A 25,280-nucleotide genomic window follows, 5' to 3' on the forward strand; every position below is an offset into this window, starting at 1 on the left:
CTTTGTGTGTGAAACGGAAACTCCAGGCTTTTAATATTTGATGTGTCTGAATAGTTCACAAGCAGGTTTCTGTAAAGAGTAATCAGGTGAGCACTCTAATGTCTCTGCTGTGTGTGGAGTCTGCTTTGACATAAGGAAGCCTGCTAATACCAACACTAAATACACTTTCTGCAAATTTTAAACCTATAAAATGTCTGACAACTCCATACAGCATAGCATACTCCTAGAATATACCGATGTTGATAAAGAGAATTATTTTCAACATCACAGTAAAATATATTTATTTTGATACAAAAAAATGTCTTAATCTTAATTTGCAATTTAAGATATTTACTACAGAGTATTTCACACTCTGTTTTATTGGTACTTTTACCTTGTAAAAAAATGGACAAAATAAAAATGTCTCACATTATCTTTATCAGCTGCAGCTCAGTATGTGTCATTCTGTCCATTGTGTTCATATGACTGCCATCTTGTGCACACAACAGCAACATGACTGCAACATTGTAAGTGACTTATTCCTCCAGCAGATGGAGGAAGAGCATTTGCTTTGCCGCTCTTAAACTGTTGGTGGACAAACAAACTAAAGCCACATCACTACCCCAGGGCATTTCTGTCTTTCTCTCTTTTTCTGTGTCTTTTGTTCATTTTGTCCATTTCATTAAGTCTCCCCTATAGTCCAGGAGATTCTCTTGCATGAGCACCTCTTTATTTAGCTCTGCATTCCTGCGTGTTAACTTCTTCATTGACACAAGTTTACACTATAGAAACTTCACATTAGCCTGTAAGATATGAATGAATGCCATTTTCAAAAACAATTATCAACTAAAAGTTTTTATTTCAGGGTTTTAAAGAGCTTTTGTGTGTGTGTGTGTGTGTGTGTGTGTGTGTGTGTGTGTGTGTGTGTGTGTGTGTTGTGTGACACGTATGTGTTTCTGTACGTGTCTTCCTGTAAGTGCACAGCAGGTAAGGAGTAATTTGAATGTTTTTCTTGTATATGTGTGTGTGTGTGTGTGTGTGTGTGTGTGTTTTTGTGGGAGGAGGGGGACAGGAACATAAGTGGCGATGACTCACCAGTCTTTTGTGACAGTGGTGCAGAGAGAGTGCTTTTCACCCATTTCTCTACCTTGGGGCCTGCATACAAAACAAGAAATGGAGAGAGGATAAAGAAGAAAAGGAGAGGAAGATTAGGGAGCATTAAGGAGGAGTTGGAATGCATGGATAATAAAGGAAAAAAGGAGAAGATGCGGAGAGATGAAAGGAGAGAGCAAAAGCACAAGGGTTGCAGAGATCATAAACAAATGATGCGGCTTCAAGGGACAGAGGCCGTTGCAGCGCTACCTCTGTTGTCCTAATGGCTGATGAAAGTGTGGTTGATGAGGCATATTATGTGGCAAAAAATGATGTTCAACAATGGTAGTTTAACAGACAACACATTTAACAAACATGGGGAGGAGAGAGCCACGATGACATGGATCAGATTATGGGAAAGTTCATGACTGTTTGAGCAGCTTTCATATCTTAAGAAGATAGTCATTCATGTTTCAGCAACTTACTTGCAAAACAACCTAGTGTCATGTACAGTACGGATGCAAGGCATACAATTTGCTGTGCATGATTCAAAGTGATGTTTTCTGAGGTGTTTCTAGATTTGATAGCATTTTAAGTAATTTTGTGGTACTAATATGAAACCTATATTCTGGCCCAGAGGTAACAATTTGTAGGTGTTTGCCATATCTCATGTTTTTCTTAGATACTTTTAAAATTGTAGACCTTGACTCTAACAGCTGTTTTTATATCCTCAGGTCTTTCTCTAAATGAGAAACCACAAGTCACAAGCTGTTAAAGCTTAGTAATGTACAGTACACGTTAAACAATTAAATCAAACCGTGACAGAACCTGAATTTAGAGTGCAAGAATCAAATATCATAGTTTTATTAAGCAAATCAAGAGACATAAACTGATCGCAACGCTTGTGATCGCATTTTTCACTGTACAGTTGTTCGATAATGATTTGTCAAATATGTATTGGACTAAAGTTCACTGGGTCAGAAAAAGCATCCTGGCATGCCTTGAAGGTCTATAACTCTGAAGTAATTTAATCACTTCAAACAGTGCAACAAAGATGGGTCAAGTTGCAGGTTAAATACCAATTAGCAACATTTCTCAGTTACCAAATAGGCATGACACTTGGACATGCATTTTTCAAAGCAACATGAGGCAACCAACAGGGCTCTGACAAGGCTAAAATATCTTGTGTTCAAACAGGTGCATCAAAAACATTGCAGAATTAGGTAAAATCACATCAACGTACAGCAACACAGTTAAATTGATAATAAAAAACCACCAGGAAGTGTATGATGGCCAAGCGCGGCATGTTCATTGTAGTTTGTTTTCTTATTTTTCTTAATCTCAGTTTAACCTGAATCATCTCAAAATATCTTTCTTTGAGAAAGTAATGGCCAAAATAGCAGCATAATCATGTTACACAACCCAACACAGAGCAGAGACATACAGAAAGATCAAGGAAAGAGAAAAAAACATCAAAACAGGGCATAAAATACACCATTTACTGAACAAAAAAACCATAAACAAGATAGTGCTTGTTGCCATGCAACCTAATATGACCCATTTTGTATCAGTAATGGTAACTCTTGGTCTTTCGTTTGTCTGTTCATTGCACCAACTCTTGCATAACCAGAACTTTTGCCAATGTTGGTCTTTTTGCACTCTCAGCGTGTAAACGTCTGTATTACTACAGTGTAAACTAGTGTAACTCTACTTTATATGCATAGATATGCATAGTAAATTCTGTTTAGTTAACATCACTCTGGCATAGTTGAGCCCAAGTCCCACTGCTGTAGAAATTCATGATCATCATTTAATCAGATTTTGAAGGTCTTATAGCTGTATTAATTCAATATTCACTCTACTAACGGCTGACATTTTCTCTCATATTTCTGCTTCTGTAAATGCATAGGCTTCTTGGGGCCATTACGGATGAATTGCTTTGCTGTCAGACTCTTTTGTGCCAGGATCTGGATGTATATCACATCATGTGCCTGTGAAAGCAAATGCATTTTAATTATATACACCCAACAGGCAAAACATAAATGATTATAAGGGTGTAATGTGATCTAAAGCTTGACACAATTATCCCATTGTGCTGGAAAAAATGTAAATCTCATTTGTGTAGTATGTCCTCTGCACTGCCTCTGACTTCTCAAGACCTACTTTTAGCTTTAGGATCTTGTTGTTAGAGGGTTCGATCATCAAGGTGAGCAGAGGTGTCTCCAAGTCAGAGAATGCAGATGTTTCCTCACTATCTTGTTAGTGATAGTCTGTAGAAAAAAAACTATCATAGCACAAAGATAATAACTGATGGTACCGGAGCATTTGGATAAAAGCAAGTTATGTTGTGATGTTACTGATCGAGGCAGTATTCAGCGCAAGTCATCATCCAAACACTTTTGAGCTGATTGGACCTTGTCAGTTGATCATCCTGCATTGTACTATCCTCTTAAATCCATTGGTCGGCTGTGTGTCATTCATTACAAACTCAAGGTCAGCAGCCAAACCAAAAACTTTATTTTATTTTTCATAACAGGTGGAGACCAAAAACAGAGCTAAAAGGAGAGTGAATGTTACCTTGTGTCTGCTGGACACTAGTCTATATCGACGACATTTCATTTACGGGATTGTTTCCGCTGGATGTCCCTCATTTTCGGCTGGATGTCCCTCACCTTCCACTTTATTTGTGTTGGCGTGCTAAACTCCGGTTGATTTATGAAGACTATGGTTAACTGCTCCTCAGATCTCTGCAGGGTAAATCCAGACAGCTAGCTAGACTATCTGTCCAATCTGAGTTTTCTGTTGCACAACTAAAACAACTTTTGAACGTACACATGTTCCACCAAAACAAGTTCCTTCCCGAGGCTATTTTGCAGAGGAACCGTTGCTCCATCCGGCGCCCAAGATGATTGTGATTGGTACATAGCATGTTTTTCTCCTAATATTGTGTGGACTAGCCAGCCTACGGAGATAGGTCTGGCAATGCGAGACTAGCTGGACACTAACTACTGTTTGCTAACATGTTCTCCATTTCAACTTATAGGGTGATGATATTTCAATGGATTCTGGTGTGTTATGCTAGTAGCAGCTAGCCTCCAGCAGAGATGAGGACCAGACTACAGAGGTATGGTAAGCTCACTTCTTCCTAACTCCACACCCCCAGATATTTTCTTTTAATTTCAAACTTAAACTCTTCTGCACCAGTTGACGCTGACTTAAATGACATCACTTAAGGCGATTTATTAGACTTTGCACAGCTCTCTCACAACTTTTTTTCACATATCCAGGTGTACTCCCCAAGATCTGTGAACCTACTTTGATGTGTACAATTGGTGGAGTTCACAAGAGAAATAAAAGGCAGAAACTAAATGTTACGGATAATTATTATTCATTATTTAACTATTATGCTAAGCTAATTGCCTGCTGACTTTAGCTACAGACATGAGATTGGTATTGATCTTCAATCAAAACCATCAAACTCTCTGCAAACGTTCACGTCTAACTTATCCTTTGCCTTGCCTTTATACCAACAGTCCAACCACAGCACATTTTATTATTACATTGCTGAATTTATATAAATGTTATAAACAAGGTCATTAACTCAGCTGTCAGCAGCTCTCGTAGTCTTGTTGACACTTGTTGCATCTTTTTCTTAGTCCCAGTAGTACATACATCTGGATTCATAACATGGTGTCCAAGAATCACTCAACAAGCCAAGAGACAGCCATGAAAGATACCATTGCAATCAACTGGTGAGCAAGCTGGCAAGATAACATGCGATTAGACCATATTGACAGCCTGCTAATCACTGTCAGTGTTTGTTTTGATGCCAAACAAGTGGCAGCCACTAGCGCTTCAAGGAATTAAAGCAGAAGGGCATATTGCCTGTGTGAAGTGAGAGTGAGGAGGAGGTGTGGAAACAAGATATGGCAAAAACCTATCTACCAAACACCTTTCCACTGGCTGATTGGCTGGCTCGAGGCAGGGGCAAACATGACTCAATCTTTATATTGAATGCCAGCAGCTAAATTACTATACAGCTCAAAGAGAGAGAGTGTGTGTGTGTGTGTGTGTGTGTGTGTGTGTGTGTGTGTGTGTGTGTGTGTGTGTGTGTGTGTGTGTGTGTGTGTGTGGTCCTGCGCAGTAAAGTGTACAGATGGATGACTCATCCACCAATCACGTGACTCATCAATCACTGCAGTTTACCATTTCCCTCCCTCCTTCAGAATTTCTCCGTTCTTCCTTTATTCCTTCCCTTTTTCATTTCCATTCTTTCTTTTATTCTCATCTTCATTCTTTGATTGTCTAGGAATATAATAAACTCCCTCTATAGGTTTTTTCTTAATTTGTCTCCATATTGATGCAACTGTGACATACTGTATATGAGTCGACGGTCACTATAAGCTTCAACTGATTTCCTCTTTCGTGTATTTGGATTTGTTACTCAAGTATCAAGTGATCTTGCTATATTTGCTGCTATACAAGTACAACATAGCAATCGCCAAAAAGCCATTAAAAAACGGAACTTTAATAAAATAATTGCTTTTATTTTTTATCATATAGCAAAACTAGTAATCATCATGCTGTTATTTACACATTGCACGGGCATATTTATTTCACACTGTACATCTTACAATGCTAAAGGTGACATCAACAACAACACTCTCCTTTTACAAGACAGATGGCTTCACTGTGGACACAGTGGCCCTCCTCCTTTGAGATTTCTTTTTTATGTTCACAGTTTATTCAGAGAAAACAACCATCTTGAATTCCCTATACTGTTTTATTTTTTTAGTTCTTTTTTTTGCTTCATTTTTTAAGATGCAAGTAGAAAGACGTGCATTTAACGCTTTAAACACAATCCCTGACTCCCCGGCCTGAAACTTTTCAATGAATTTCTTCTGTAAATGAACAAAATGTTTGTAGCCTCTTGGTGGAAATCTGTTCTAAAAGGCTGCAGAACAGATTTGTGATTTCAAGTATTATTTTTTTTTTAAAGAAAGTAAAAAATAGAGAAATAGAGAAATAGAGAGAATGGGTTATGCAAGAAAAATGGCAAAAGAATGTGTGCAGATATGAATTGGAGATGAACAAAAATATGAAGGACTCCTACAAGGTCAAGAAAGTACTGTATGGTGGCGGTGATGGATCTGCCATAAACATGTTGACACAATAACCTCTGGATCCCAAAATGATTGAAAACCCTTCGTCCACCAGGTTGGAAGTGTTTAGTGTTTAAGTTTGTGCTTTTGGAGTCCACAGGGTTTCTACATTGGGACCGGTTGTGATGATAATATTATGCAATATGATATTTCCCTTATAGAACCATGCTGCTTGTAAGGCAAAAATCTAAATCTTGAGTTTGAAAAACTGAAATGTGTGTATTTGGCAACTTTGCAAATTGCAGCTGTTTAAAGTTGATCCAATCGGGAATAAGAAAGGCAACTACACACATCAAATACAACAAAAATATACTGTCATTGAACATTTGACAATAGCAGGTTTTTTTTATATTCGTGTAGCTAAGAATTAATTAAACTATTTAGTTTTGTAATATGACATACAGAATATAAAACAAAAGATACTAAGTGATGTTGTAAACATGGTCCTCTTACAATGGGCACATCTTGTGAATGTGTCAGACGTGATTGTGTGTGTGTGTGTGTGTGTGTGTGTGTGTGTGTGTGTGTGTGTGTGTGTGTGTGTGTGTGTGTGTGTGTGTGTGTGTGTGTCCTTTAGAAGACTCTGAATAATGCAAGAGCATCAGAGATTGACCTGAATGGAGGCAGACATACACCATGGTATGTTCTGTTTCAAAATGTAAACTGAGCAAGAGGCTGAACATGGTTACAGGGAGCCTAAACTGGGACCCCTTCATCTTCTCCCTGACCGAGAAAATCAACAAGAAATACAGTGATTGAAACAAAAACTATATAAATCTTACTTTTTTACTTCTTGGCCCTTAAATTTCCATCAGGCTCAAAACACATATCTCCTCTGAGTCTTTTTTTTCACCTCTCTTTTAGCTTTTCTCCAGCTACTGTATATCTATCCCACCTCTGTCAGTCTCTCTGATCTGACAAATGTCCAAAAAGTCTCTCAGTACATTCTGCGTTTCATGTAGATCCTCTCAATAAAGTTTTCCAGTTCCTCCTCACTGTCCAGCTGAGGCACCAGCCCATCTTCCTCATAATCATCTCCCGGTGTGACTTGTTGATAGAAGTACGGGGGTCGCCTTCCTCTAGTGGGCGTGGTTATTGGTTTGGGCGGAGGTAGGGGTTGGTAGGTCCGTGGGTGAGGAAGGATATAGTTAGAGATATAAGGGGTAAGAGGCAGGCGTGGCACTGGCTGCTTCCTCCAGCCCTGCCCACGGTTCTTACCCCCAGCCCTGTGCCTGCGCCTTGGGGTCTGGAGGTCAAGTTCCTGGGGGCCGAAAGGCTGGTCTCTGGAAGGGGAGGGCTTGCCATAATATTGTGGTTTGGGATATGGGAAATAAACAGGGTAGTATGCTCGATATGGCTTCTGGTAGTATGGATAAGAGGGAAAGGCTAAAAACTGTTTCTGGGGTTTATACCAGTAGTCAAGCTGCTTCTGAGGCTTATACCAATAGTCCTGCTTGTATGACTTGACTTTGTCCTTGTGCCATTTCTTGTTGGACTTGTTAAACCTATAAGGGGCTTTCTTGGGGTTTTTTGAGGCAGTGTAGTGGTAGATAGGCGGAGCAGCCAGAGGAGGAGGTACCAGAGGCCTGAAGCGTGGGGCGACAGGGTTGCTGTTGGTAGGCAGCTGTTGCAACTCTTTCCTTTTCTTCTTTTTCTCCTCCACGTCACTGATAATCTCAATCACATCATCAGCAGGCAGATGCAGCTTGCTGCTGATCTCAATCAGCCTGTCGATCATTTGCTGGTCCAGGTCGTCTTCATCGGAGATGACCTCCTCGGAACGCTTGTCCTCGGCGGTGTTGCTGGCGGCCCCCATACTGCTTTTCTGCCGGGGCTTCATGTAGGACTGCTGCTTCCTCCCCATGTACTGCAGCAGCATGTCAGAGGCGATGTCTGCCAGCCTTTGCTCCTCCTCTCTGGCTCGCTCCGCCTCCTCCTGCTGCCGGAGCACCTCCTGTTTCTCTGCGCGTGCTCTCGCCTCCTCTGCCATGTGGGAGAGGCTCTCCTCTTCTTCTTCAACCTCCTCCTCCAGCTCCTCTCCCTCATCATCAAAGTCATCCATGAAGTTGCCCCCCTTGGTGGGTCGGTTACGGGACTGGTTCTCCTCCCAGTGCAACTTCTTTCCGGCTCGTGCTAGCTGAGTGTTGTATGCCTTGTAGCCCTTCAGAGGAGGCAGGATCTCATTATCTTGGAGACCCAAGTCAATGTTTTGGAAGTAGCCTCTTATTTTGCGCTGCAGAGAAGGATCATCTCCCTGTGAGGCGGAACTTAGTCTGGCCTTGTTTAAGAAACTTTCTAAATAATTTTCCTCCTCCTGCCCCTCATCTTCTTTCCCTTCTTCCTCATTTACACTATCAGCTCCCACATCCTCCATGGACCACCCTTGATCCTGCTCTGACCTTGTGTTTTTATCCTCCTCAACATCTTCCTTTAAGTCATCACCCTGATTAGCTGTCAAATGGCTTACAATTAGCTGTTCAATAGCCTTATCAGCCACTCGCCCCTCCTCCTCCACCCCCCTCTCTCCCCCTGTCTCCCCTGTTCTCCTTATCTCACCACCCTCCAGGCCTTCAATGGAGGGCAGCTCCTGACTCTGATCCTCTTCCCAGTCTCTGTCTCTGCTCGCCTGGATTTCACTCTCCCCTGGGTGGTCCAGGGCCTCCAGAAGAACAGCAAGCATCTGCGCAGGGTCCATCAAGTTATCTGATTGGTTATCTTGACCCAGGCCCCGGCCCCGGTCTAGCGACACGTTGTCAGGGCTGGAGAGACTCTGGGGTGGGGGTGAGAGAAAGGGGGCGAGGTTGTCCTTTTTAAGGTCTGTCCGGGTGTGCCCCTCCACCCCTCCCTCCCTTCCCTCACCCCACACAGGGTTGGTGCCAGCCAGATGTGGAGTGACAATGAGCAGGACCAATAGGATGAGGTGGGCTGTGGAAGGGGCGTGATGACAGGTCATGACCATGCAGAACTGGCAGGAGGGAGGTTACGCACCTGAAGAAGAAAGGAAGAAGGCAGAGGGAGAAGAACAAAAGACATGAGAAATGATTCACATTTGTTGTATTTTTTTTCTCTGGATTCATGAGTATGTGGAATTTCAAATGGCAATATACTGGCACATCTTGATCAATCAAATAATATACAGCTGTTTTGTGAAAAGGCCAGTCTAAAATGTACAGAGGATGACTGTTAAGAAATACTTCACTGACTTTAGTATTATAGCACAAATAGCCTGGTAGAAATTAAAATAGCATATAGATTGACAGTCTCTAATTTAAAAACAATATATATTTCCACCATGAAGCCACCCTACAAAAGCAGCTATACTGTGAGCAGTTTTGAATTGAACAAAGGTGTGAGAACAAAGCATGCAGCCAAACGCAGTCTATTGAGCAATGTCAAATCCAACAAAGAAAGTTGCACGCTCCTCTCTCATGTCTGTTTTTTTATGGATGTTTGTGATGAAAAATCAAATTCTATTTTATAATATTTATTAACAGATCCATTTGTTTGCCATTGAAATCCCTGTGTATGTGGAAACACAGAGATGAAGCTCTGATCTGACCGTATAAATCAGTCGTGATTCTTTCGATATCTAATTGCCCATGTCTTTCAAGAGGAAGATACTAATTTGCATACAGAAATTGCGCTTCGAACCTACACCAGAGCCATTTGTTGTCTGTAGTCGTGCGTTAACCCAGTCATTATCTCTCCAACGCACGGATGAATTGATGCATGCTCTCATATATTTGTCTTATCGTGAGATTTAACCGAGTTAACTGTTACAACAGTCAAGAAATTTAGGTATTGAATTTTCAGTCTGAAATTCTGGCATTTAAAAAAATGTCTCACCTCTTCGTCCAAGCAGGCTCCTCCAGAACGCACGCACTTGCCATTTTAAGCGCAAAACGTCTATTTAATTAGAGAAATACAGAAATACGAATTGATCCGAGGTCTGTCTCTGTCTCAGCTGTGATTTTTCTGTCTCTGTCTCAGCTGTGATTTTGGTATTCCATGTGTCAAAGCGATGTGATCAGGATACCGGTATAAAGACGGCACGCACGGGGCATTCATGCGTAAAGCTGGCTACGGTTGAGTTATTTAACCCTACGGTCCCTGAGCGGTCCATCCAAATTGTAAATGAGTTGGTTGTTAAATTTAGGGGATAAAGTCGTTTTTTCACAAGGAACGGGGGGGAGCAGGCAGTAAGTAACGCGGCTTTGTCATTGTGTGGTGTGGATTTTCTCCTCAGTGGCAGTGGTGGAATGCAGACAAGCACAAATGTGGGCAACACAGCACAGAGTGCAGCCCAAATTTTAACTATTTCCATTTTATAAACTGGATCAGCAAGGTGGAAAACGAAACAAATCCACTTAAGGTAACTGGCATGCAGAAGACGTGATTTAGACTCTAATTTAATCTAGAATTAATCAACAGAAAATTGACAGTGACATTTAAATCACAAAAAATGTTGTATGTTATAATCGCGTTTAAAAAATATCGACCGAATTTCTATTCGGATTTCTTTCGCATTCTTTCGCAGCAGCTGCACACAGAAATATTTCTTAGACATAATTTCCTATGCAGTGTAAAGGCTTGATTCTTTAATTATACCCCGAAAATATATACAAAATAACATATGCTATTGTTTTTTTGCTGTTACAATTATCAATTAGTATTATACATATCAATACATTCATAATAAAAAAAACTTGATTATTTAATAAATGTGTTAATTTCTCAATTTAGTGATAACATATAAGTAAGAATAACTGGAAAATAATTGTAAAAATATTTCTCGATAACTTAAGTTTCAAAATGTATTCAGTTTGACTAAAAAAAAATAGATCATATAGAAACAGTCGCAATGCATATCTTATAATTAGACAACCAACAGTCGCCCAGTTCCAGCAAACAGATGAATTCCTCTGATAAAGTTGAGATTGTAGAATAAATTCTTCCACACTCCTCAAGCCTAAAACACCCCTCACTCCTCCTATGTTTTTACAAATAATAATCGGAATGCAATATCGATTAAATAAATAACTGTATAAAATGTCTTAACCGATCTGATAATGGCTTGTGAATGATACAAAAATGAGATTGTGTTCCACTTACCTGGAGTCCCACTGTGGGGTGGGGAAGTGGTGAAACTCACAACGCGGGTAAAGCCAAGATTATTTCATGAATGGTGGATCACCTGAGAGAATTTCTGTCTTTCCCCCCTCTCTCTTTAGCCTGTGACCAACATCAAGAAGAAAAAAAGCTGGCGGATCTTTATTTAGTTGTGTAGTGTGTTTGTATGGCAGCAGCCCTGGTGCTAATGTACAATTGAGTGAATGTTTTCACTGTCAGCGCAACTTTATTGTATATAACCCTCAGTGAACCACGTGACCACTCCCACCACCCCCCTACCCCCCCTCCCCCAGCTGCAGGCAGTGCTGACGTCACTTCCATTGATAAGAATGTTGGTGTGGAGATGGCACTGTGAGTCTAGGCTGGCCCTAGCTGATGAATGAACGGAAATGGCATGAATGAAATAGTACTTTTCCTCAATGAAAAGAGAAAATTGTAGAGATAGAGCTGGTACGCAGCCATTTTCTTCCTCGCATATTAAAGGTTAGTGTGGTGCTTCTTCCTCCCTTGTTCCTTCCTTCCTGTGATCCGGCTTGTTTCAGATTCAGGAACGGGGGGATTGCAGGCCATCATTTAGGGTCATTTAATGACATGCTCCAAAGAATCAATGACTTGCATCTGCAGCTTCAGACAGAAAAGTGGTATGCACTCCAGGGGCCGTTTTTTCCTGCAGCCTGGTTGTTAGGCTTTTGTCCGAGGTGGCCCTGATCTTCTGTGGCTACATGGCTCACAGGCCACGGGAGCAGCCGTGCCAATTGCTGCTCAATTTCCAGGGATTGCACAATTTTCCACCCGCTGTCTCGCATAATTTCTGGCTGCTCTCCATCTGTCAGCAGCACATTGTGCTCTTAACATATCACCATTCTTTTCACACCACAGAGACACAAGTGAGTAACCTATTGTGTTCAAATCAGTAACACTTTACAGTAAGGGTGCAAAACGCACTCATAATTGATGCACAATGATTTAATGAATGAATGAATGCAGGATGTATGATGAAGTCACCATTCAGAAATGAAGTACCTATGAATTTATGTGATTAGTTACATACATTTATATGCCCCCAAAATAGCTTGAATCCAGTTATGTACATAGAGGAGGGAATGTTGGCCCCTTGCATTAGATCAGCCTCTCTAAAAGCAGAACACTACCTATTCTCATAAAAATATGAGGCTGTTTTATGGTAGTCAGAATGAAACATCTACATCACAGTAGGGTTTTTTAATTGATATTTTGTTTTTGCTGTTTTTACTGGGGAGTGTAGCACAGGAGTGCACTCTAACCAAAAACATCTAGCGAGTGGCAGATGACAGATCAAGGGAGAATAGATGGACTTGATTTGTATGTTTGAGCATATCAACTTATGATTATCAGTTTGATTATACGGCTTCATATTTCAATGAGAATTGGTACTGTTGCATGATCAAATGCTAGGGTCTGAAAGTTAACATTCATTGATTGATGATAAATGAAGCATTATCTAATCACATAAACTCATAGTGACTCAATAATCCCTTAGTGACCAACAGCATTTAATGATGCACCCTGCATTCATTTACATTAAATCATCCTGACCCATGCATTAGTTGCGCATTACTTAAGAACCTGATTTGTACCCTAATCATAAAGTGTTAACCATCAATGCATATACTAAATATGAAAGTGTACAACTTTTCTTAATGATTACTTGTATGCTCTCTGACTCTAATTCTGACCATTATCAATACCAAGGCAAGGAGAAAAATCCAGCAGCCTTGCTGAAAAGTAGCAGTGTGGAATAGCCATACAGTAAGTCTGCCTGAAGGGTTTAAACTTCTAGTGCTAGTGCTTCCTGAAACAGCAGAAGAATCAAATCTCACTGAATTAAAAAAACTCTGGGATGTTGAGGGATGCTTTGATCACATGACCCACTCATGTGAATTCGCCTCTGTTCTTTTTTCGACTTTCTTTGTGCTCTATTTCTTATAAAATAAAAACCACTTCCACTGTCAACCTGTCATTCTCAAGGCCTGCTGTAATGGAGCATTTTGTACATTATGGTTGAAGGGCAAATAAGTACACAGCCATGTCTGATATTAAGCTTTCTTGTTGTGCTGAAGGTAAATAAAGACATTCCAATGGCATTCATGTGCTGGATAATGTAGAAACAAGTTGATTCACAATGTTAAAGCCAAGCTCATTTCCATACACTTCATTTGTCAGTCCCACTAAATTCAGCTGTCAGTCCTCATATGGGTTTGTTTCTCACTGCATCAAGGCTTTTATTTCCAGGTGTGTGTCTGTGTGTGTGCACGCACGGTTATGGATGTTTTCTCTGTCTGTGTGTGCTGTGTTAATACTTGCACTGTACGTTCAGTTAACCACAGACAGGGATTTATATTATCAGCAATGTTCTAAGGTTAATTGGACATTAGCTGCAGACGTCAGAGTCACATGAGGCCAACTTTATTAAGCCATTATTGTGTGGCCTGATTCAAAATGTCATGCTCTGCTGTTAGATTTTAGATACTTCTTATCTGATCAGAGAAATATAATGTGGGGATGAACAGAAATATGTTTGCTGTCTCATTTTACAGGGTTTAAGTTTATCAAAAATAAACATACAAAGCTCATAGTGACGCTGCAGCAATTATACAGTCCTGTGTTTGTGAGCAGTGGAAAGCAAGGAAACATGCTCACTCTCTACCCGAGAACTAAAATGGCGCTTTGTTTCTGTTTTGAGGTTTTGACTTGTTCTTTGTGTGTGCAAATATTAGTTTTGTGTTCACAGACGAGATATGCACACATCTAATGAAGTTGTAATTTGTTACGATGGCTTGAGGCGCCACATAACCTCTGTTTGATTAGATTTGTGCAAGGGACTGTTTGCTGCAGAATGCGGAGTGTGTGTGTGTGTGTGTGTGTGTGTGTGTGTGTGTGTGTGTGTGTGTGTGTGTGTGTGTGTGTGTGTGTGTGTGTGTGTGTGTGTGTGTGTGCTTGATGGCAGCAGCAGGCTTGGAGTGGTAAGCACGGAGCCGGAGGGCAGATGCTGATATAACGGTCTGGCATTATCAACTGCCACTCAGCATTAGTTGGCCCCTTACCCTCACTCCATGTCCGCACCCCCGCACTGACTCACTCTCTGCCGCCTGCTTGGCCACTCACATAGATTAACACTGGTACACCGTGCTTGCATTTAATGGAATACACACTGGAGAACACACACACCTCACAGTAATAGTTCCATTTCTCTCTCCGTTATGCACTCTGTCTCTCTTTCTATCTCACACACACAGAGACAAACACACTCTCTAACTGTAATGTACATTACAGACAAATGAACCTTTGGAGGAGGTTGGGGCATGCTGTCACTGATGGTTTCCCCCTGCAAACTGCTGAGACAAGAGGCGATGACTATATGTGGACGGCCTTTAGTTCCATTAAATTAACTTTCTTTTTCACTGTTGGTATTGGACTGAGGAGGGCTGCAGGGTCATCAGGCGGAGCTGAGAAATCGACATGTTTAAAACAAGGGGAGATAGAGAATGATGAATTCCCTGTTTTTTGCTGACATTTTGGCCACAATTATGGAAATGCAGTCTGGGGATCTTTCGTCAAGTGTGCAAATGCAGCTACCTCGCACAGAAAAGGGTCTCTACCTGGAAGTGATAAAATAGAGCTCATGATTAACAGAAGCTTTTCCACCCACGCCACTTTGTCAGGGGAGGAAAGGACAAGTAATTGCACCATAAGGTTCCTACAACACGATGCATAGCTGGGACTTGCAGGACCCTGGTGCCCACACTATAATCTACAGTTACATCTGGGGATTTTTTTTTCATACATGCTTTTCAAAAGTTAGAATTTGCTGCAGGCTACGTTAGTTACACACATTTCTGATATGCATTTTGTGTGTGTGTGAGGAGACAAGACTATTTGTTTTATGGTGTAAAAAATGAAAGAGTGATTTACAGTGTAACTTAATATGTTTATGATAACGTAAGGATAATCTTTTATCTATCAATCCTATTTGTTAGTGATCCGGTACAGATGCAGGAAGTAGAAGTTGTCCGTTTTTGGCCCAGTTTTAAATGCCATTTTCAATACCAGAGTTCAATATATTTTTTCTCTCTCTCTCTCTCTCTCTCTCTCTCTCTCAGGTCGCTCTCTGTGAGTCGATCAATCGTAATGTATGCTGGGAAAGATGCAGCTTGACAGTTAAAAATGGACTAAATGTAAATAGGACGCAGAACATTTTTAGGGAGTTGCATTTTCACTTTGTGATATAAAAATAGAACAGAAACCGAACAGAAATCTGAATAAATCAATACAATTTGATGTTTGTGGCTTGCAGGAAAAGTAAATGAAGTGATACAGACTCAAATATTAAAAAATGTTCCGCCTCCATCCTCTCAGTTCCCTTAAATCCTTTACCAGCCCTGCAAAGAATAATGTATTTCTATTCACATTGTACAGCACTGTGAATAAACACCATCCCTTCATGAGTAATGGGTTAACACCTCCACCTTGATCAATGTGGTGTTAAAAGTAATATTTGAGTCTATGAGCCAATATAGAGGATGTAAAAAAATAAGCTTGGAACAGCTGCTGAATGCTAAATGTCTATTGCATAAATTAAGCCTAAGAAGAGTTATGGTGGGTGTCGATGGACCCCTTTGGGAAGTGGATTCTAAGTGAATAATGTGTGCGCATTGTGACGATTGTTGTCCTACTCTCTTGTTGTCTGCTACTCAGAAATTATTTACCCCCATGAATATTAGCTGTACAATGCGCATTGCAACCTTTGAGAAACTGGTGGCGTCAGTGACGGATGGTGTTGAAGGCCAGAAGCAGGCAATGAATTTGAGGTTGATGAGGCGACTCATATCAGAGTGTGCGACATCAGCGCTCACCATCAATCTCTTCCCCTCTCCCCTGAAGACATCTGGCACATGCATCAGCAAACACACTATTGAAAGCGAATTGAACCCAACCCTGACAAAAACACACACACACACACACACACACACACACACACACACACACACACACACACGGTTTCAGAGACAATGCTGCACATTCAAGGCCTCAAGACAAGACGCTCGGCCTGCAGCCAGCTGCCTTTAATGTCCTACAGGAGAACCTAGACTGTATTAGAATAATAGCTTACATCCACATCATTTGCAATTACTGCAACAGCGAGCAAAGATGGGAAAGCCATGGACTGAAGATGTAATAGCAGGGAAACCACGCTTTTACAGACCTTCAATATAATATGAGTCAAATTTCAAAACACATTTAACAGTTCGCATTGATGTGATGCTCCATGTTCACCATTGAAAAACACTGCATTTGATTGTTCTAGCTTAATTCTGTTGCAATAGCAGCTTTTATTTTGGACTACATAACAGCTATGCAGAGGTCTTTTATCTTGACTTAGTTTTTTAATATATATGTAAATTCTATGGATAGAGATGGTTAGGAAAATGTAATTAATATGGAAGAGAATCCACTAGTTCGGTTGACACAATAAAGTTGCCTTGAGCTATCCGGCCCTGTTTATGTGTCCTCCTTCAAACACATGATTTGAATTCCAGTTGTATGGCGGCAGAGGGAGTTAAATGGCTAGTAGTAGAGAATAGATATCGGAATCATGCAGTCAGAATGTTAAAACTAAAATGAAAATTGTAAGCTTGTTTTGGAACAGTGAGTACAGAAAGTGGTCAATTTATTTATATGTTTTTGGGGTATCCTTTATTCATTTCATTTTTTCTGTATGACTTGCAGCATGTCTGCATCTGCTTGTGTTTTCTGTTCATGCAGCACATTTCTTTATGAGTTGTGAAATTTGTGCATGTGTTTCTTAATATGCTTGTGTTTTACTAATGCTGCCTTTTTTAAGTGGTGTATGTTGTCAAAGAGGTGACAATGTTTTTCTTTATTTGCTTGTGTTTTATCTGTTTGCATTCTTCTTGGTGCAGTGTGTTGACCTCTCAGTGCCACCCTAACTCACTACACCAGGCTTCTGCAATGTTACTGCAAACAAAATAGGTAGGTGATTTGGTTGCCCTGTATAGCTTCAATAATCATTTGTCAGCTTAAATTAGCCTTTTTATGAGCAAAGATTTAATAGGCTTCTCCTAAAACATTTTCCCACTTCTCATTTTTATGAGCTACTTGGTTTCAGCAGCCCCAGGGTCAACAAGTTTGAGATAAAGAAAAAGCCAAATAAAGAAACCATTGTGTTGTTTTATGAATTTCTAGCTGGCTAGCTTCTAATGATCTTTCTATGAACTCTAAGCTTGTCTGTGTGTGTGTGTGTGTGTGTGTGTGTGTGTGTGTGTGTGTGTGTGTGTGTGTGTGTGTGTGTGTGTGTGTGTGTGTGTTGCAGGCCTCCTCACTGTATGCACTGCACACTGTAGGCCTAATGCAAACAGGCACAGGCTACACATAGCCTATATCCTAAGGCAGACAAACAGAAGGAAAGATGAGTCCTCTAAAACTCCTTGTTGAAATGAGAACTGTTATCGGTTATCAGCGCACCACCCGACTGGAAGCGAAGTAATTTGAAAGCTGTTTGAAATGCGGTAATTTGCCGGTGTGACTCATCGCCAACACCTACAGCGACAAAACCTCTGATCCTCCAAAGGAAGAGCAGGGTAGCACAACTCAACGTGTGTGTGTGTGTGTGTGTGTGTGTGTGTGTGTGTGTGTGTGTGTGTGTGTGTGTGTGTGTGTGTGTGTGTGTGTGTGTGTAAAATAGACCAACAAGCTGGTTTTGAGGTTTATAGATAGAAAGCTATAGGAGGATATGTAGCTTCAATCATTTAATTATGGATCATACATTTAAATATTGTAATGCTTTACTGCGAAATAAATCATTTACTAACCATTAATAAGTATAATTAAAGAATTTTTAATTGATTAAATACACAGGAGTTACAGTGTCTGTAACTGTAAAGTGGAACACATCCTCTTTTTATTGTTCAGCTAGTCAACAAATGTTTCTATTGACAGATGTCTTGATAGATGTCCTGTGCAGATTTATTGACATTCCATAAAATGGCAAAACAGGTTTGCTGTGGGTTAAAAGGGTTACCAGAAGGCCGGGATACAAAACGAACAGCCTACATTTTGATATCAGACAGAAAGCCAGGGTCCAGTTAATACAATTTTGACGACAACCTGATGGTATCGCAGCAAAATAGGGCACGCTCACTTGAGGTGTCAGGGTGAGGGAAATTATCATGATTAATGCAGGGTTGCGATTAGGTAGAAATGTAATCTGTCTCTTACTTGTTAATCATTATCTCTCCCTGATTAATTTTTGCTCAAGATTTACAATAAGATATCAAGCTTCATTGTGTTTGGCAAAGACCTTAAACAAGACTTTCCATCATGGATCCATTTTAAAAACAATCCATCAAATGATAAGCTGTAATTCTATGAGGCAGATATATGGAGTTAGCAATTCATACTAAATTGTACATTAATAATCAAAATAATTACATTATTTGGTTACCAAAGTGCTTAACTGGATTACAATAAGACACAGTACAACTATAAATGGGCAGACATTGTACATTATTATTAATCTAGTACACCACACATGTTCAGCCTTTCTGCCAAAACATCCAACTTCTATGTTCATACTGCATGGATCAATCGATCAGACGCTTCATTGGTGTTCATTGTCATATCCAATAAAGTTGATTCAAAGAAGACAACCGCGTCCTCAAAAATAGTCTGAGTTCAGCAAGGGGTAAGCTTCTCCTCGGAACGTATAGCTCAATAGCTGTACAAGCCATCACCTCCCGTTAGCATTCCATTGACTGCCATTCATTTTGGCGCCACTTTGACAGCAAATAACTTTACATCTGAAGTGTTTAAAGACTCTATTTGTCCATTGTTTATTTCTAAAGAAACACGACAATGTATAAAAGGCTCCATTACATTGTATCTCACGTTTTGGCTCCATAGCAGACGTTTTTGTAAAAATAGGCTAACGATTGTGTCATAACCACACGACTTACTGTTGCACAGTAGAGAAATTACCGTATAGTACAGTAGAAGCTCGCAGGCAGTTTCGACTCAGTTTAATTAATAATGTTAACTAGCATTTTAGTTCAATAATTAGCCTGTGCCTATGTTATCTCCTTACATATACCTACGCTCTCTCTTCTAATATCCTTCACTGGTCTCAGTCCAGAGCAACGGGATCTGTTGGTCCATTTTATATATGTCAATGGTGTTCTGCAGCAAAGTTATATCACAGCACAGTCTCAGGCCTAGTCCACACCTACACAGGGGTTTTTGAAAACAGGGTTTCTCCCTCTTTCGTTCTTAAAATAAAATTCAAAAAAACGCAAAAACACAATTGAAGCACTGTCAAGGGCATGCCACGTCAACAGGTAGTGATATAACTCCAGTCACACAAAGAAGAAGAGGAAGATTTTGCCTGGAGAAAAAAAAGCTGTTACTGGAAGGCTGCCCACCAACTAGAAGTCCAACCGGGTCTCATCAAAAACTGGCAAAAAGGTCTTTGTCGTGGCAGTGATTATGTTGCAGTGACCTCCATAGCGCATTCTGATGACTCTGTTCCACAATACAATGAAAGCGTAACTATGTAGGCCTATGTGTAAACATGTGAAAAGTCCTGCTAGCAAGCCTGTTACCAGCACTATTTTGGCCACATCGGGCATTGCAAAAAATGTTGTCTCATTTGGGACGCCTCACAGAGAAGATAACGGCTCTTTTACAAGCCCAAAACTCAGTTTTTCCTCTCTACACGACAACACTAAAATGCTGTTTCTTTTTTGTTTTTAAAATGCTGTTTCTTCACCCAGGTCGGAGTTTACCAAAGCTTGAGTTTACCAAAGCTTGTATGTTCTATTTTCAGTGACCTAAAACGCTGTTTGCATTTGGACAAACTGCATAGACAAAGCTTTTTGAAAATACCTGTGTACGTGTGGACTAGACCTCAATCACGACTTGTAAAATACCACTCTAATAATAATAATAATAATAATAATAATAATAATAATAATAATACAGATCTTTAGACAGCATCAGTGTGGGAAAGTGGACCATGAAACTGCTCCAACTGCCAGACAGTGGACCAAAATCCAGAAATGTCAGAAATCCATCTGATCCTTCAACAGTCAGATTGTCGACCCCCCTAAAACTGAATGTTAGACAACAACCAGATCAGAAATTTGTCTGAATTGGTCATCCAATTTGGGGTTAAAATCAGGCTTAATGATTACAGAGTATAACAGGCTATAAACACACAAATGGAAAGTATGGAAAAAAAGATGAGCTATTGACTTGCAAGTCATCTTTAATTGGACTTCAACAATCACTTACAGTGTTGTGCTAGTTACTTATTAGTTAGTTAATTATTCATCTGTAGAAGTAATCAGTAAAATGACTCATTACATTATTCTGCTCTGTCAAAAATGTCTTCCAACAACTCCAAATACTCCACACCTACACATTTCATTTTAAAAATTAGAAACGAGACATTAAGAGAGCCTACAGTTTGGACTTACCATCAACAGCTAGCTCAGCCTCAAGCTGCAGGCTTCACACACCCTCAAGCTCTAAACAAAACCAGGTGACTCCTTAATGTCAGCTGACCAGCTAGCTAGCTAAGAAGAAGAAGACAATGTAAATAAGAAACTTTGGTGTTAGGCAAATTCCTCCTGTTTTTGTTGAGGCTAGCCTCACATGTTAGCCCCTGCACCAAGCTAACATGTCAAGCACCAGTCTCCACTGAACGAACAAGACGGTAAGACAGTAATTGAGACCGTAATCGAGGGTTACTGGAATTAGTTACATTAAGAATGTTAACACATTACTCACTGGCTCAATTTCATCTCAGCCCCCCTAAATATTCTAATAATAAAAAACTTTTCTTTTTTTTAAAATTAATTTTGGGGGGGGAACTTGACCTCTTAGTGAGGACAAACAATTACAGGTTCCAAGGGCTTGAAACAGGTTTAATATCCTTTGTTGCTGTCGCCGATGCTATGCACCTGAAACTCAGTCAAGGAAAGGGTTAACAGAAACTTAGTTTTGGCCAATCAGAGGTGGTTGTGCCAGACTCCCGCCTTTGGCTGAGTCTCTATCTAATCTGTCAGAGGGAGAGCAGGAGTGCAGTTGTGAAGTTTAACGTTGGTAGTCCCCAGAGAAAGAGAAGAAGTTGGTAATTTCATGGCGCAGATTAGAACCCAAATTGAAACGTAAGCAACTAAAATTGCTGAATGTTAGAAGATTGTGTCAAATTGGTCATTATTACTGTGACTTACAAAGTGTCAGGTTTAGTTCCATCATAGTGTTAATAGTGTCAAAAAACGTTAGCTGACGTTGTTCAGTTGCTAGCTCAGAGATTATCGTCTAATGAAATTACTGATTTAGCAGGGGAGGTTAACACTTTTGCATGCACTTCATCCGTGTCACATTCTCATTAGGGGCTGAGCCATCCAACATTTGATAAAGTGTCTGCACAACTGTTAAACATCTACGTCTGACAAGGTTCTTAAAAATTTGCATAACATTTACAGTTTATGAATATTTGGGAGTCTGGTTTAAATGAAGAACTAAAATTAGATAGATCCTAATAATAACAAGTTGATGAAATCCCAAATTTGGCATGAAAAGTCAAGAAAGTGTAAATTGTTTATGTTCATATATATATATATATATATATATATATATATATATATATATATATATATATATATATATATATATATATACAGATTTTTCATTTGATCTCTTCCCTGACACTGATAATCACATTGAAGTGTGTAGCCTATTTCTAACATCCCACACCTTTGTTTGTTTTTAAATCACAGAATTAAGCAGTGAAATTAATGGATTCCAGAGTTGGACACCTTCATAGCTTTAACAAGGTTTAACAGAGCAACATGTCAGGAACGTGATCTTGATCTGTTTTAACGCAGGGCTGTTTTCAGTCTGAATCCCTGCTTAGAATTATCTGGTAATTAAATATGAAGCTGGAGCCAGGAAAAGGTTAGCTAAGCTTTGCATAAAAACTTGGCTTCCAGCCAAAAAAGTAGTCCGGCACATAAACTTCACTTGAGTTTCTTTATGGATAAAACAAGGCTGGTATGAAGTGTTAATTAGTAGCATTTAGAGGATTTTGTTATGTTTGGACATAGCCAGGCTAGTTGTTTCCCCCTGTTCCCAGTCTTTGTGCTAAGCTAAGCTAACTGGCTGCCAGCGGTTGCTTCATATACCATACATTGTGTGTACCGACCGTCTCATCCAACTCTCAGCGAGAAAGCGATAAGTGTATTTTCAAAAAGGTCAAACGAATTTGTGCGACCACCAATTTTCTTATTCTTTAAATTTCTCCAGGCACGACTGAACTTCACGAATGGTCTAGACCTGTAAAGATAGTCGAAAATGTTAATGTATGAGGCCCATCGAGGGGAAGAGGTGAACAAGAAGTTCATGGATGTTTCCTAACTAACCTGTGGCACCCATAATACTTTTTGTTCAGTGACGACAGAGAAGTCCTCAGTGTAGCCAGTGGGAACAACCTGAGCTTGTAAATGTAAAAGGGTCAGGTAGTAAAAGACTGAATAAAAGCTTATATCCAGCCAGCTCAGTATTCATAAATCCATTTCCCAGATAGTGGTGTACAATGAGATTTCCCATTTCTTTATCTGTCACTTCTGCTAATCCAGACACTGATCTCCCTGAAACAAAGCTGTGTTTTCTATACATGTACGTAACTAAATGTCATAAACACTTCTCTTGTCTCCTTTATCATTTCAACTCATCACCTCCTCTATTATGGCTGCATGCATTTTTTATAATTTTCAGTTTCCCCTCTTTTCTTTATCTCTCCTTTGTATGTTCTATTTCCAGGCATGAGCATCCTTATCTGTGTTACTGCTGGAGAAAGAACAAGAAACAGCATTGACAGAAGACAAAAAAGAAAACACGAAAAGGAGGACTGCTTGAGCACTAATGTATGGGAGGCTTTATTTCTTAATTTATAATATATTCATATTTTTTTCAGTTTTTGTTTAATGAAAGCTTTGTCCTCTTACACCTAAGAGCTACTGGTTCCAACAGTATTTTCTCACACTGTTAATTTACATTTGATAGTTTACTTTTAATTGTGGCCTCAGTGTGTTATTCAACACACAAAAACTGTGGAATCTCCATCAGTTAAAAATAAACCAAAGAGCATCATCAGCACTTGTTACTATGGAAAGGGGCCCAGGCCAAAGCCGAGCATAATAGGAAGGCTCCATTGTTGTAATCAGGGACAAAACCATTGTTTCAGAATGCATTGTGTACACATACATTTCCCAACCTTTGTTTTTCTAATAAATAGAGGTAGATAGAGGAGAAATACCGTAGTTGCATAATACTAAAATTGGCAGACAGGAAAGAGAAAAGAAATTAAATACATGACGAGTGTGGAATTCCTGGCCATAATCACAAAGCAAAGGAGACATTTTACATGGTAGAGATAAAGGATGACGTATTATTACTTTAAGTTGAACTTTGTCTTCTACATATCTTTCCTTAAAATAAAAAAAAACCTGCTGGTGTGAAAGGTTGATGGGTGTTACGGGCTGTAAATTTGTTTGGCACCTGGCGTGAAAAGGCCTTTGGTCAGCTGTCTTCGTAACAGACTCGCATTCAAGCACCTCACTGATGTATTTAGTGTTCTGTTTATACAGGGAAAGAATCGGATAGTGTTGTAATTGAAACATTTTATCTTGTGCCTGTCCTGATCTGGACAGATGTCTTGCTGATAAACTGGTAACCTTTTTCGATTTTTTACTGACCCAGATGGACGGAACTATTGAATCATTAAACTGATGCACCAGTAAAGAGTCTAATTCACAATATAAAGAAAACAAATCAGAATAGATAAACAGAAATATGGGAAAATTAAAATGTTGGCCTCATGACGGTGTTTAAAAAAGCTAGGGGAGTTCAGAAAGACCGTAAATGTCTGTTCCATGGTATTCCCCACAAACTGCAACATCAATTGTTAATAATTTTAGTTATTTCAGTTTAAAAGTAGTTTTAGAGGAATTTTCTTTACAGAACTGCTCATTTAAATCCAAGTAAATATTTACTTATAACTAATTCATAATAGGAAACTTTATTCTTCATATATTCTGAATTCTATGTTTGCCTGTGGACGATTTTCACATTTTGGTATATTCAGCTGACCTGCTGCAGAACTGACCAAAAGTCTAGCTTAGCATTTGGAATGGTTTTGAAAAGTATACACTGTACACCCAGATTTAGTTGTAATTAAACTTTTTAGTGGTCATTACTTAATTACATTAGTTGTTTGTAATAATCAGCTTAAGTATGCAGTGCACAGATCATATTAAGCAGAGATAACTAAGGATGTTACGTTTCTATATGGGGGGGGTGGGGTCATTTGAACTGTTCTGCGCTGAAGTGATGCAAAGGCTCGTGGGAAATAAATATCTGTTGTGAACAGTTTCTGTCCTAGTCAAAGTGTGTTTTAATAATGTTCTGTTAATGTTTTGGGTATGCAATTAAATTATCTGGGTTTTAGTTTTGTATGGTTGATTTAGTGTTCATGTTTATCTACATTTATTGTTGCACCATGACCGAGACCCGGGTGGGGACTGAAGAGGTCTGGGCAGTGAGACAATGTTAGGTGGCACATAAACAGTTTGGCAGTCAGTTAATCTGTCTCCTGAGTGAGAAGTTCAATGCACTATAACTCATATGAAAAGTACAATGTTGATACTGTATCCTTGTTGTTGTTAGGAACTAATCTATTGAATACATTGTTCTTAAATTCATACTGTCATAAAGGAGAAATTGTATTAAAGCATACAAATTATTTCTTTAGTTGTGATAAGAAGCCCAATGTTTTATATTTGTTATGTTTCTTTGCAT

The 25,280-nt window shown here is 39.6% G+C and overlaps 1 protein-coding gene across 1 annotated transcript; it reads right to left on the reverse strand.

Annotated features, from left to right (window-relative positions):
* Nucleotides 1-7,170: 7,170 nt before the first annotated feature.
* LOC144528240 (uncharacterized) lies at nucleotides 7,171-9,186 on the reverse strand. Its single transcript, XM_078266728.1, has one exon. It carries the CDS (start codon nucleotides 9,184-9,186, stop codon nucleotides 7,171-7,173), a length of 2,016 nt encoding a protein of 671 aa, XP_078122854.1.
* Nucleotides 9,187-25,280: the final 16,094 nt, after the last annotated feature.

Source organism: Sander vitreus, chromosome 13 (assembly GCF_031162955.1).
Source record: "Sander vitreus isolate 19-12246 chromosome 13, sanVit1, whole genome shotgun sequence".
NCBI lineage: Eukaryota > Metazoa > Chordata > Actinopteri > Perciformes > Percidae > Sander > Sander vitreus.

Coding starts and splice junctions, on each gene's coding strand:
- LOC144528240 (XM_078266728.1), bottom strand. CDS start 9,186: ATGACCTGTCATCACGCCCCTTCCACAGCCCACCTCATCCTATTGGTC.